Source organism: Mus caroli, chromosome 18 (assembly GCF_900094665.2).
Source record: "Mus caroli chromosome 18, CAROLI_EIJ_v1.1, whole genome shotgun sequence".
NCBI lineage: Eukaryota > Metazoa > Chordata > Mammalia > Rodentia > Muridae > Mus > Mus caroli.
In genome coordinates, this window is record NC_034587.1 from 67888245 (window position 1) to 67901801 (window position 13557).

Genomic DNA, 13557 nt, shown 5'->3' on the forward strand with positions numbered 1-13557 from the left:
CCTTTCATCACAGCTCCAAACTTTGTCTCTGTAACTCCTTCCATGGGTGTTTTGTTCCCAATTCTAAGAAGGGGCACAGTGTCCACACTTAGGGGCAGAGAGATGGTTCAGTTGTTTAAAACACTTGCTGAACTTCTTTATGTCAGGTGTTTGCTTCCTTTTGCCATAGTCAGGAAGGCCATCAGTGGCCTGTATCTACAGTTTCAAGGCATCTGATTCCCTCTTATACTTCCCTGGGCAATTACACATAGCATAGCATATGCACGTGCATGTGCACACACACACACACACACAGATACACACTCACACAGAGAAGTTGAAATTAAGATGAAATCTTTAAAAAATTCTGGTTTTGTTTTAAAATGGGTCAAGTCTTTAATGCCAGAATTTAGGAGGTTAAAGCAAAAAGATAAGTTGAGTTTTAGGGCTATATTGTGAGCAGCAGGCCCACAGGGTCTACAATTCAGACCCTTTCTCTGGAAAACAGCGATATATATATATATATATATATATATATATATATATATATATATATATTTCTCCTTATGGTCCCAGTAATAAATCTAGAATTCTTGTTACCTCATGGTTTAATGTATGCCTTGACTTGATTAACCATTTAGTTTCCAGTCCCTATCAATCTATGGCAACACATCCCACATCTCTCCTAATTTTAGGAGGCTCCAAATCTGGAAGAATGCAGCAGCTTTTGGTTGGTTGTACCTCATGAACTCAAAGTAGGAAGAGCTGCAGACAGTTTCGCTCAGGGACTTTTTTTCAGATGTTTATGAATCTCTCAACTGACCATCTTGGTACCGATGAAATCCCAAAGGAGTCTAACCAGGTTCATCTCCTCTGAGTGTGTGCGTGTGCACGTGCATGTGCCTGTGCGTGTGTCTGGTTTCTCAGTAGTCACTTTATCCTAACTCCTCTCCATAATGTCTTCCTTCTTTTAATTCCAGGAGAGGAGCTTTCTGCTCAGCGGTGTTCCTTTCTCTCCAGCCTTTCCACCTGCACTGTGGCAGGTGTGCAATAAACCCAGCAGGTGCTCCCAACTAAAGTTGCTGAAATTTTTCTTCAAACCCTACAAAGGGCAGCTGTCATGCCGACCTCCTGCCCATCTGTTGTCTCTATAGCTTAATGGCTTAAGTTAATGGCAGCCCTCAGCTCCCCGTTTTGGGCAGTAGAATATTTTTAACCTGTACACAGGTAGACTTGATAGTTTTCCAAATCTAGTGTGGGAGCAGAGCCAGAGGCACTGCCTGTGAACTTCTCAGGACTACTGAACCTCAGTCATATTAAGGGGTGAGGTGATCTGTGTGTTAACAGGCAAATCTAACACTTGTAATACACTGCCAATTGATTTATTTAGTTTTGTTTGTTTATATTTTAAATCTGATGTTTCTGTTAAATAAAGAAAGGCCATACATTTAACCCTTCCTCACAATGCAAAAGTATCATTTCCCACAGTTACACAACCTTCTTTCAAAACATACCTTTAAGATGGGAGCCATGTCTTCTTGCTACAGGTATCCTCAAAGGCAAAGCCCGCAATTCACCAGGCCCTCTGCTTTGACATATTAGTGCCATCAAGGAAAGCATTTTGAGTATGAGGGGGATCTGGGGTTCAATTTTATCTGTTTGACTACTTTCTGTCCCAAATACTTTTGGAATCCTGTTGACGTAGTAAGCTATTTAGTCTTCAGAATTCCCTTCACTTATTTCACGAGAGCCCTGACAACCACTTTACTTCAGTGAAATCTTAGGAGTAGAGAACTCCTCTACTTTTCCCTTTCAGGTAGACATTGGGTATCTGCTGTCCCACTGGGTATTTCTCTGGCCTAATACAATTCCTCTGGCAAAGCGGGGTGAATCTTTGGTGTACATCTTCTGCAGTATCGAATGTTTTACAGTAACATGTTGCTTATTTAGCAAGAATTTGTGGAACAGCAAACATGTCAAGAAACATTCAGTAGTATGAATACAAACATGAGTGAAGTATTGATGTGTGATATATGTTGAAAAGCAGCATAGCTTTGGCAATTTCTATTTTGTTGGAGTAAGAAGATTGTATCAGAATATGGTGGACATCAAGTCAGTGGGTCATTGCAGAGATGTTTTAGCTCAAACGTTGACATTTGTCACACTCACTATTTGTATGAAGCCAAGTCACATAGCTATCATCCATGCCAAGATAACAGGAACACACAGAGAAGACCTCTCCATTATTGTTATTTGGAAGCTCCTTCAGGTGGCTCCTCACTGGTCTGCCTGCCCCATGCTTTTTCACTCAAAGAAAACCATCTCCGTTTTTCAAGATCATGTTGGGGGTGTGGGTGCGTTAAAAGCCACATGGGTTGAGCATTTGTTTTACTTATGACTCTACTCAATGATGTGTTCTGTGCACTGCTGTGCTCTCGCAGATGCTTTTTCATGTTGTATTAAATCTTTTAGGCCCTACTATGTGCTAAGAATCCTCCCTCACCAGAGGCAGACTAATAAGTAGTCATACATTCACTCCCCAGTCACCAGCCTGCTTAAGGTCCAGTGGATGGTGTAGCAAGGTCTCTTGCCCAGCTGTGTAGAGAGAACTTCAGGAAAGCAGGGGATCTTCAGAGGGTGAAGACATAGCCCAGGCTTTACATTAAAGGGGGAATGGGGGATGGGCAGTGTTTATAGTCCCCTGCTTTCTCCACCCCCTATGTTGATTATTTATACTTGAACAGTAGTTATTAACTTTGTATTAGATACTCAGAAGGGGTCCAGGTTTGCATATACCTGTGTTTTTAAAGGCCAAGTCAATTGACCATAAAATTCTAAGAAGTTGTCAGTTAGGCACCTTGTGAAGAAAATATGCAAAAGCAATTAAAATGTTAAAGAACTGAGAACCAAAGTCTTTAAAGGCAATTAACATTATTTGAGAATTTAAACAGTTGATCTGCAGTATTTAAAATAATCATTTTTGTCAAGATTTGAATTTATGCTATACATTAACACTTGCTACACACAGTAAATTAAACATAAGAGTCAGCTGACAACTGATTATATCAAGGGGTAGGGTTTTTTTTAAAACACATTTTAATTTAAAGTATTAAGACAAGATTGCTGTCTATTCTGATAACTGCCTTGTGATTGTAATGACTGTGTGATCTGAATTTCCATGATAGGTTCAGTACTAACCTTTTAATCTTTATTAATTATATACAGAATTTTAACTGAACTCAATTTCTGTGTTCACAAGGAAAATATTTCTTACCTTATTTTTTTTAAAAAAAGTACAAGAGAACGCCCACCAAGTTTGATTTCAATAAAACCCAAATCTTCTATATTACAATATTCTATTGTAATCACACAAACTGAAAAAAAAAAAAAAAGGAATTCTCTTCCAGGTAAGGAAACTTTAATTACAAAAACTATACACAATTACCTCTGTTTTTTATTACTTGAAAGTTCTAGGCTGCTGGGTGATTTTGTAATTTACAGTTATAATACTTTGAATTTATGTGTTTTAGACTGGGCTGGATGATGGAAATGCTTCTGTTGATCCTTACCAAGGCTAAAGACTCAGATGCCAAGGGATTAAGATCTGCTCACATATGATACAACTGAATAGGAGCTATTGTAAGCAGTGGCAGTGGAAATCAGACAGAAACATTGCTCCATTATTATTTTATATGATAAAACTGAAGTCTTACCCACTAGCCTGGGAGTCAGGTAGATAGCCAGATTATTGTTAAATATATGATATGTATCCATAAAATGTGATGAAACAAATGTATAAATATTAATTGTATTAAGAGATGCCTGATAGGTGATAACACGTTGAATTTACTGGGGATGCAATAACTTGCATCCCCAGTAAACTACAAAGAGAAGCAAATTCTTCAGTTGTCTCAGAAGCAGAGAGCAGAGAGGCCCTCACTGATTCCTACTGTACGGCACTGACTGCATTTCACTCCCAGTTTTGGAGAGCTCAGGAAAGACTTTCAGATTGGAATTGATCTTTTGCTTTCATCTGTCTTAATGGGTTCTAATGTTTCCATGGCACAAATAGTGTTGGGGAAAGTCCTCACTGAAAAAAAAAAATTGAATAAAACCTAGAAATAATTGCAAGAAAAAATTCTCTACCCTTTCTTTTAACATACATCTGAAAATACAATATATATTACATTTTATTATAATTATATTATGTATATATACTTCAAAAATTATATGTGCATATATATTATAATTTAATTTTTTGAAATTAAAATATAATTACATTTTTATCCCATTTCCTTTCCTACCTCCAAACGCTCCCACATATCCCTCCTTTGCCATCTCCAAATTCATGGATTCTTTTACTTTAATTGCATATATATATATATATATATATATATATGTATATATATCACCATATCTTTTCCATATAAAAGTTTCAAGGTCTTATTATCCTAAAGGTTTTCCTGTGGGTTTCCAGATGATTCTAGGTGCTCTCCTAAACTGACAAATTTTAGTTCTTTACCCTTACAGAACAGACATTTTCCCTGTAGAGAGACAGTAAATACCCAGGATAGTTAGTTCATCAGTCAGTATGATGACTGCTAAATAATGAGGGAGGCAAGCAATGGAAACTCCAAAGTCTCCACAGGTAATAGAACTAAGTTGAGGGTACGCCATGAGTGTGCCAGTGTTGTCACAACTGGTCATTCAACACCTTCTCTCTGCTTCATGTGAATTCTTGGTTCTGCCTCAGAAACCTGATGCTTTGATGCTGCACCATCCCACAGGTGAACAACCCTCCTTTGAAACACCCTATCAAGAGACTTTTCAAGGTTTGCACATGGTTGTCTTCAGAGAAACTTCTTTTGAGGCTTGTCACTAAAGTGACAGTGCGACTCGCATGGAAATCGCTGAAATGATGACCGTTTTTTCGTTCAGGGAAGGTCATATTGTGTGGTATTAGTTTTCCTGCATGAAAGTGGGTCCATCACTTTGCCTCTTCTTAGAATTGGGAACAAAACACCCATGGAAGGAGTTACAGAGACAACATTTGGAGGTGAGACAAAAGGATGGAACATATCCGGGGATCCATTCCATAATCAGCCTCCAAACGCTGACACCATTGCATACACTAGCAAGATTTTGATGAAAGGACCCTTATATAGCTGTCTCTTGTGAGACTATGCTGGGGCCTAGCAAAAACAGAAGTGGATGCTCACAGTCAAGCTATTGGATGGATCACAGGGCCCCCAATGGAAGAGCTAGAGAAAGTACCCAAGGAGCTAAAGGGATCTGCAATCCTATAGGTGGAACAACAATATGAACTAAGCAGTATCCCCCCGGAGCTTGTGTCTCTATCTGCATATGTATCAGAAGATGGCCTAGTCAGCCATCAGTAGAAAGAGAGGCCCATTGGTCTTGTAAACTTTATATGCTCAGTACAGGGGAACGCCAGGGCCAAAAAGTGGGAGTGGGTGGGGAGGGGAGTGGGGGGGAGGGTATGGGGGACTTTTGGGATAGCATTGGAAATGTAAATGAGGAAAGTACCAAATAAATAAATAAATAAATAAATAAATAAATAAATAAATAAATTTAAAAAAAAAGAAAGTGGGTCCATGCAGCTCTCAAATTAGGGCACCCTCCATTGTGTCTCTTGCTGCTTGTCTTATCATGGCACCTCTCTTTCATATTTGGTTTCATGTTTTCCTTTGTCACATTGCATATTTTGCCATAGTAGGTGACCCTTCCTATAAATTAACACATGCAGTGCTATGCTCTTGGATTGCCATAACTTTCAATCCAAAATAAACCCATATCCTTGTTAAACTATTTATCTTTAAGTTTTCTGTTGTAATAGTCTAAGCCATTCACTCAACTAGTTCTAACTCTGAGAGACCATGCCTTCTCACAGTGTTTACACGTGAAGATGAACTTGGTTAAGTTCACTCATCAGCTTTCTCTTTCAGACAACATACTGGCTCACCAGTAATTACCACTTCCAAACAGTACAACCCACGACTACAGCTAGATATAAATTAAATGCACAGGTTGAATCTGTGCCTTTCTGGTGGTCTCTGCAGGATGTATTCTTCATATGTTCTGTTTCTACAAACAGTACCAGGAGGGCACAAAAGAGTCTATCACTAAAGCTATAGGGCATGAGAGAAGAGGAAAATGACTGGCTGGAGAATCTTTGTTGACAATAAATATAGAGTAGAAATAAATGTAGAGAAGAGTTGTCAAGCCAGCCACTTCCATCCCAGCTTTACTACATGCCTGAGGCTGAGAACCAACCAAAAGGAAAGGGAACAAAAGACACTCCATCCGGAGAGAACATGAGTGTTGCTGAAAATATCAGACTGGATTTGACAAAAACCAGACAGTCAACTGACCAAAGTCGATGACTGGTGATTTCCAGAATCTGCAAACACAGGTAAACACTGTGGTGGACCTGAGGCATTGGTGGAAAGGGTGAGTTGTGACCAAACTATATATATTCATTCTTAACTTTGTGCATGATGCAACCTTCTCAATACAGTAAAATCAACAACCATAAAATATGAAAATATTTTGGAGCCATTATGTTATTTTCTGACATTTAAACATGGACAGGAAATAGCAACCTTTTCAAACTACTGGACTCTTTCTTTCCTAGTGCTTAAGAGCTAAGCATCCCCATGTTTGCAATGACATTGAATTTGATATGCTATATTTAGTCATCCATTCAACAAGCATTGATTACCTGCCTACAGGCTTCCCTGTCAAATGTGATAAATAAGTATTGTGGAAGAACAGTATCTCCAACTGTCTCAAAGCCATGGCAGAGGGGGTAAAAAGGGGGCTAAGTGTGGTCCCTCTCTGGATGCTATTTACATGAGAATTTGCCCCCGAGAAGTAAAATCAAACAAAAATAAAAGATAGTCTCCAGGGTTGTGTTGTAAAATCTGTAAGTCTAGCTGTAACTTAATTCTATGCTTACAATAGACAGAAATGGGTTTAACCAGGGTCAACAGTAAGGGACACATGAGAATTATGAAAGAACAGAACACACACACACACACACACACACACTGAGAGAGAGAGAGAGAGAGAGAGAGAGAGAGAGAGAGAGAGAGAGAGAGAGAGAGAATATACAGCATAGGAAACTCTTTCTCTTGGGAGTCAGTCGCTACTCACTTCCTCTGCTGCGCTGAAGAGCGCCGGGTGCAAATCACTGCTACAATCACCACGACCAACACAGTGAGAACGCCAACGGTGACCACGGTTATCACAAGCAGGTTGCTGTTCTTCTGAGGAGTGACACTGCCATGTGGGGGGTGCATCTGTCCAATGGGTGGTTCTGGGGATAAAACAAGTATACAGGGTTCATGTTTAAGGAGAGGTTGTCACTACTGCTCATCAAACTGTAACAAGGGGAAGGGTTCTTACTGTTACAGCTTGAGAACAGAAACAAAATGATTCAAGTGAAAGGAAATATAAAAACTTGCACAGGAAATTTTTATTAATGGCCCTATTCATCATAACCAAAGTAGAAACAATGTAAATGTTGATAAATTTAAAAAAAATGGTGTTATATCTCTTTAATGGGATACTACCCAGCCACACAAAAGAATGGAGCCATGCTATAACATAGAAGCTAAGGGAAGGCAGCTAAAGGTTGGATAAGAGTTTCAGTTTGCTTTTATAAAATATGTAGAGTAGGCAAATCAATAGAAGGAGAATGTATTTGAGTGTTAGCTGATGGATGAAGAGATGGCCCAATGGGAAGGGCCAATAATGGTTTTGAACTCCCTTTTCAGTTCATAGAAATCTTCTAATTTAGAGACTGATTATAGTAGTGTACCCTGTTGACTCCACTAAAAGCAGCCAACATGGAGCCTATCCAAAGGTGAATTTATAGAAGAGTCTTATCCGTATCAACAAGCTAAGAATATAATATTGGGAAAACCTTTTTCATTGAGTCTGTTTTGTGTTGGTCAGCTACTCCTGGTCATGGTGTCTGCCCTGAAGTATGGTTGATATTCTCAGTGACATTCTGAGGGAGAAAACAGATTTAAACTCTGACAGCAGGTATCAACTGCAAATAGCTTCTTGGTTAAAGGTAAGAGTTGGTGTGCATTGCTGTTTCTCAGTTCTGGGATTTTTGTTTTGTTGAACTTGTGTGTGTGCTGGAGTCTCTAAGTTTACGTGGGTATCAATCTTGTATCTGGAAACCACTGTTGCATCTTCCCATTATCTGATAAGAACATTGAATTTCTACTAATAATTTACTAATCTCAGAATAGTCATTTTACAGCAACATATAGGGCTTTATATCACATTATTTTGAGGAATTGAAATGTGATTACTTGCATGCTGAGAAAAATAGTTCCTTGAAATAAATTACATAGATACAAGAAACAATCTTTCATCTCATATCCCATATACATAAATTTAAAAGAAAATAAAAGAATATCCAACAATTCTGAGTATTTAAAATTAATTGGTAATTTTACATTTTTATTAAAGAGAAGGAATCAAAATGGTGAAACATGGCAAGTTTAACATTGTTTCAAACCTGAGGTCAATGAAATAAAACTCTATAGGATCTATAGATCTTTTGATCAAATTTGCTGAAGTTATTTTTGCAAGTCGCAGGCAGACCAGGTATTTCCTGGTGAATAAAGCAGGGTTGAGCTGAGCTAACGTTCATGGTGGTTGCCATTCACATGAATGTAAGGCACAGACTGTGCTTTGAGAAGTAGAAACATGATCAGTGTTGAGGGAGGATGTGGAGTCTAGTCTAAAAAATTAAACGCATCATAAAATTGAAATAGTACTATGTCACCAAATATTTAGCTCTGATTCTTCCTGACATAAGAAAATATTTAGGAAGCCTCTTCAGCTTCTACAGTTTCATTAAGGGCTCTCAACTAAAGAGAATTCATGAATTATAGCATTCTCACATTCTCTACCCCGCCCCTCTCTCTCTCTCTCTCTCTCACACACACTCTAATGCAAAGGTGAATTTTTAAAAGGGTAGAATGAAAAACAAAGAACATAAATGATTACCAGGGCCTAAATTTATTTGCAACTGCCAATTGCATCCTGACAATAAGCTATTATTCTATTACTAAGCTTTGAAGGATGAACCCAGCAAATGTAGAGAGAGACAGAAAACACCGATAATTCTGTCAGTCTAAGAGAGATGTATGCAATTTCAGTATGTGAGAAGTTTCAGAACATAACATGGGAAGAAACTTTTGTCAATGCAGACATCTTTTAAGGGTAAGGTGTGACTGCAGACTTGCCTCTCAGGGACTTCACTTACATATCTAATTGGAGAAACAAAAGACCATTTTCCCCAAACTGCAACACTTTCCTAGGCTTTTAACTAGGAACCTCAAGTTTCCTATGTCTTTATGGGATTGTTTATAATGGCCAGGGATTGTGTCAGATCACACATTTACCATAATTCTTCTGCTGGCAAAATAGAAGAGGAAAGAGAATAGGTTTTCCTTTCACCTTCCATGTGTCTTGGGGTTTTCAGTTTGCTGCAATCAGTCAGAGTAACAGTTTGTTCCTCGGGTATTTATTTACTCTAGACATATTACACGTGCATCGCTAGTCTCATTCATTTAGCATAATATTTCTAAAACCTCCTGAAGTGATGGAGAAAGCTGAGAAGAATAATGCCAAGAGTTCATATGGACTGGCTGGAAACCACTGGACATCATTGTCTTGTTTGCCTTCATGAATTTTCTCTGTGAGGTAATGTTTGCTAGATCAAATTTAATTACAATTTTTATTCTTACTAGGAGTCGTAAACCTTAAAAAGAGAAGCATGTACTGGCATGCATTTCAAATCACGGTTCTATTCTTCAGCTGCAGACTGACTCCTCTAACATGAGAGTTGATTGATTGGCAGGCTCATGGTAGATGTAGTTTGGCACTACTTTTTAACCAAAATTTCATTTTATTTTGAAGGAGAACTTTAAGCACTTAAGCAAAACTTTTAAGCTTGATGCACTCTGGGGAGCAACATATTTAAGAAGTGAAAATTCAAGCAGCTTAGGGTAATTCTGAATAATTTCTCATTGCATATGCATATACGTTAAGAAGCCTAAACACATTGAAACAGAAATCTCTTGCAAAGAATTTACTTCTGTCAGATTTTTAGGCAATTGTGAACAAATTACAATTTTACTTGCTAAATCTAATACTGTTTAAGACTGAATCCTTCAGGACATGACGCTTTGGAGACAACACAACTTTGCCTCTGGCTTACACTTACGCCGCCATTAACATTTACATCCACTGCTTATCAATACTGAAAGATAGGAGGGGATCTTTACTCTTTCACCATTATCCATACAGATTGCTTCTTTAATTTTCTGGTATTATCTGCTTCAAAACATATTACTTGTGGTCATAATTATGATGGTGGAAGAATTCCTACTCAAATAACTTCATAAACTAATATAATATATCAAAATTGGTAATTTAGGACAACTCTAAAATTTACTAGTATGTTTAAATGTAAGTGTAGATTAGATGTATATATTCATATATACACACGCGTGAGAGAGAGTGTGTATGTGTGTGTGTGTATGTGTGTGTAGGTAGGTAGGGGAGGAGAGAATAAATGTTTTAGGTCAGAGAACCAGCCATGGGTATCATTTGTTTCTTTTATCTATGTAGTCCAGGTATCTAACTCAGGTCCTCAATATTTGTATCAAGTACCTTAAAATACTGAGCCATCTTGCTGGCTCTTTGGAATGATTCTAAGGGAGTGATTTTTATTCTTTATGTGGACTCTAGAACTAGAATTTCTCTATCAAAAATGATATGTAATATATGACATATGGCATATGACATCATATGACATGATATGATTTATATATGATATATAATGTGTAATGTATGATGATGTATGAAGCATGATATATATTATGTATGATGTATACTATATGGTATACAATATATGATATATGAAATATATAGTTGATATATAACATATATCAATTAAAGCAACCTTAAAAAATTCTGTGTATCCATGAATTTTTATCACCAGTTCACCTTGGTAGATTAATCCACCTGGATAATTCTTCATCTTAATTTTTTGTTATATGTGTGCCCATAGTTTATTACTAGAACCCTACACTCAGAGGAGTCTTAGTAGCCCTTTTTCCTTTACAACAGCATTTATTTGTATTTTCTGTATGTTATGGCACATACATACAGGTTTGTGCACCACATGTGTGTAGTGCCCAAGAAGGCTATGAGATGGTATAGAATCCTATCAAACTGGAACTACAAACAGTTGGGAATTGTCACATGTATGTTTGGAATTAACCTTGAGTGTCTACAAGAACAGCAAGTCTTCTTCACCACTTGGCCATTTCTTTAGATCATTAGTAACATTTCTGGGCTGATTTTAAGTATAGGGAGTGTGTCTGGTGTACTGTTATTGTTTAAGACAAACTTTAAATGGAATTAAGTTAATGAAACTAGCAACATTTGGTGGACAGAATGATCATTAGCCAAGTTTATTGCACAGGGGAAGACACTGGTCTGGTTTCTGTTCCAATACAAGCCTTTCACATTAGCACTGTGAGTTCTAGTCTTTTACTTACAAGAGCCTTCCTGAGCTGGGTATTGATTTTATCAATCATTACAGAAATGAGGGAGAGAACATGTGAGAAAGAACAGGACAATATGGACCTCCTGGAAAAAGCATTTTGTATTAAACCTTAGATTTGACTTGAACATATAAATGTTCAGCATGTCCTTTAAGGCCCAAAAATCATGACACCCCAAGCTAATGCAAATGTTGAAACTTAGTAGTGCCCTCGGTGAGATTCCACTATAAGAATTTTGCGCATGGCTATGTAATGTACACAGACTTTCCATGAACTCAATCTGTGTCCTCACAAGAGAAGTCTAGGTACCATTTCTACCAAGGAGGACACAGAACATGCCATATGTAAAGCAAATGCAACCTACTGAGAACTTGACCTTGTACTGTCTTTGCAGCCTCCAGAAGAACTATGGGAAACAAATTCGTGGAGTTTACAAGTACCCAATATAAAGTATTCTGTTATGAGAGGGATGGCTGGAAAATGTAAATGGAAGTAAATGTGTTTATCTATGTTTAAGTAAAGGGCATTAATAGCAGAGGAAGTTATAGTGTGAGATTGAAAATCATTAAGGGACTATAACACTTGGAGAAATTGATGCATTTGTTTATACTATACAATAGAAAACCATCACTTAATTTAACTATTTATTCTCATTTCCCAACCAGCAAACAAATTAAATAACAAATTTGGTCACCCATCTGTGTCTTTTGATAGAAAATTATACAAATGGAAATGTATCTGTTCATTAATCAAATCCCTCATCCAAATCTACTAAGGTGGTTAAACAATTGCATTAGTTATAAAATAAAATACTGTACAGCAGTGAAGAGAAATGAGTGAGAAGTATTCTAAGCACATGGGCAAATCTTAAGAAATTTGGCGGGGGGGGGGGGAGACAAACTATAGCATGATCCAAAGAGGATTTAAAGAGTAATTGGTATTTTCCATTAGTATGTAAAATAATGCTATTTCTTTACAGAGTCATGTGTAGGAAACATCAAATTGAGAGTGCATCAGAGAAGTGACAAGCAAGCAGTGAGGCACAGTCACCCAGGAGGTTTTAACTGTGTGATGAAACTGAAACATCTTAGAGCTTGCTACATTTTGATGTGCAATAACAGATGTTATAGCTTCTTGACTATCTGATTTCTTCTTAGTAGGTCAAAGCAAACAAGAACAGCGTGTATTCCAATGATAAGCATGACAGATTGGTTCTTTGGATACAGTTAATTTATCCTCTCAAAGACTCTGCTTCAACAAACTGAGCGAAGCTGTGGGGTATGGTTTTCAGTCTGTTCCATGTTCGTTACCTAGGATATCCTCCAGGTTGTCATCCTAAAAGCCCAGTTATATGGAGAAGCTTTGCTAGAGGAAGCAAGAGAGATGTCTAAACTTGAGAGTACAAAGGGAAACTAATAATAAAATATTATAATGTTTTGTTTATAGATGTACTTTTTGAGTGAGAAGTCCCAGCAAATTTATCAAACATAGTTGGTTCCAAATTTAATCCTTAGTCTCTCTCCAATAAAATGGTTGTTGTAAACATTTGAAATACAGTACCACATTTCAAAATCTAAGTATTTAATAAATCTTGTGTTGGTTACCTTTTGGCCAACATGGCACAAATTAGGATCATCTTAGGAGAGGGAACCTTAATTGAGAAAATTCCTTCATTAGACTGGGCTAAAGGCAATTCTGTGGATGGTTTTCTTGATTAATGATTGATGTCGCAGCCCAGAGTGTGTGCAGTCATTCCTGGGCAAATGGTCTTGGGCTGCATAAGAAAGCAGGCCAGGCAACCCATAGAGTAACTCAGTAAGAATCTTTCCTCCTTGGTCTCTGCTTCAGTTCCTGACTCCAGGGTCCTTCCTAGAGCTCCAGCCCTGAAATCCCTCCATGATAGACTATAAGCTGTACACTGAAATAAAAACTTTCCTCTACAAATTGTTTTGCTCAA

The 13557-nt window shown here is 37.6% G+C and overlaps 1 protein-coding gene across 1 annotated transcript in view; it reads right to left on the reverse strand.

Moving 5' to 3' along the window:
* Nucleotides 1-13557, reverse strand: part of Dcc (DCC netrin 1 receptor) — a 1075620-nt gene that overhangs the window by 64390 nt on the left and 997673 nt on the right. The window contains exon 23 of the mRNA XM_021150630.2: nucleotides 7156-7318. Coding sequence (XP_021006289.1) covers nucleotides 7156-7318 — 163 coding nt within the window. The remainder of the gene's footprint in view (nucleotides 1-7155; nucleotides 7319-13557) is intronic.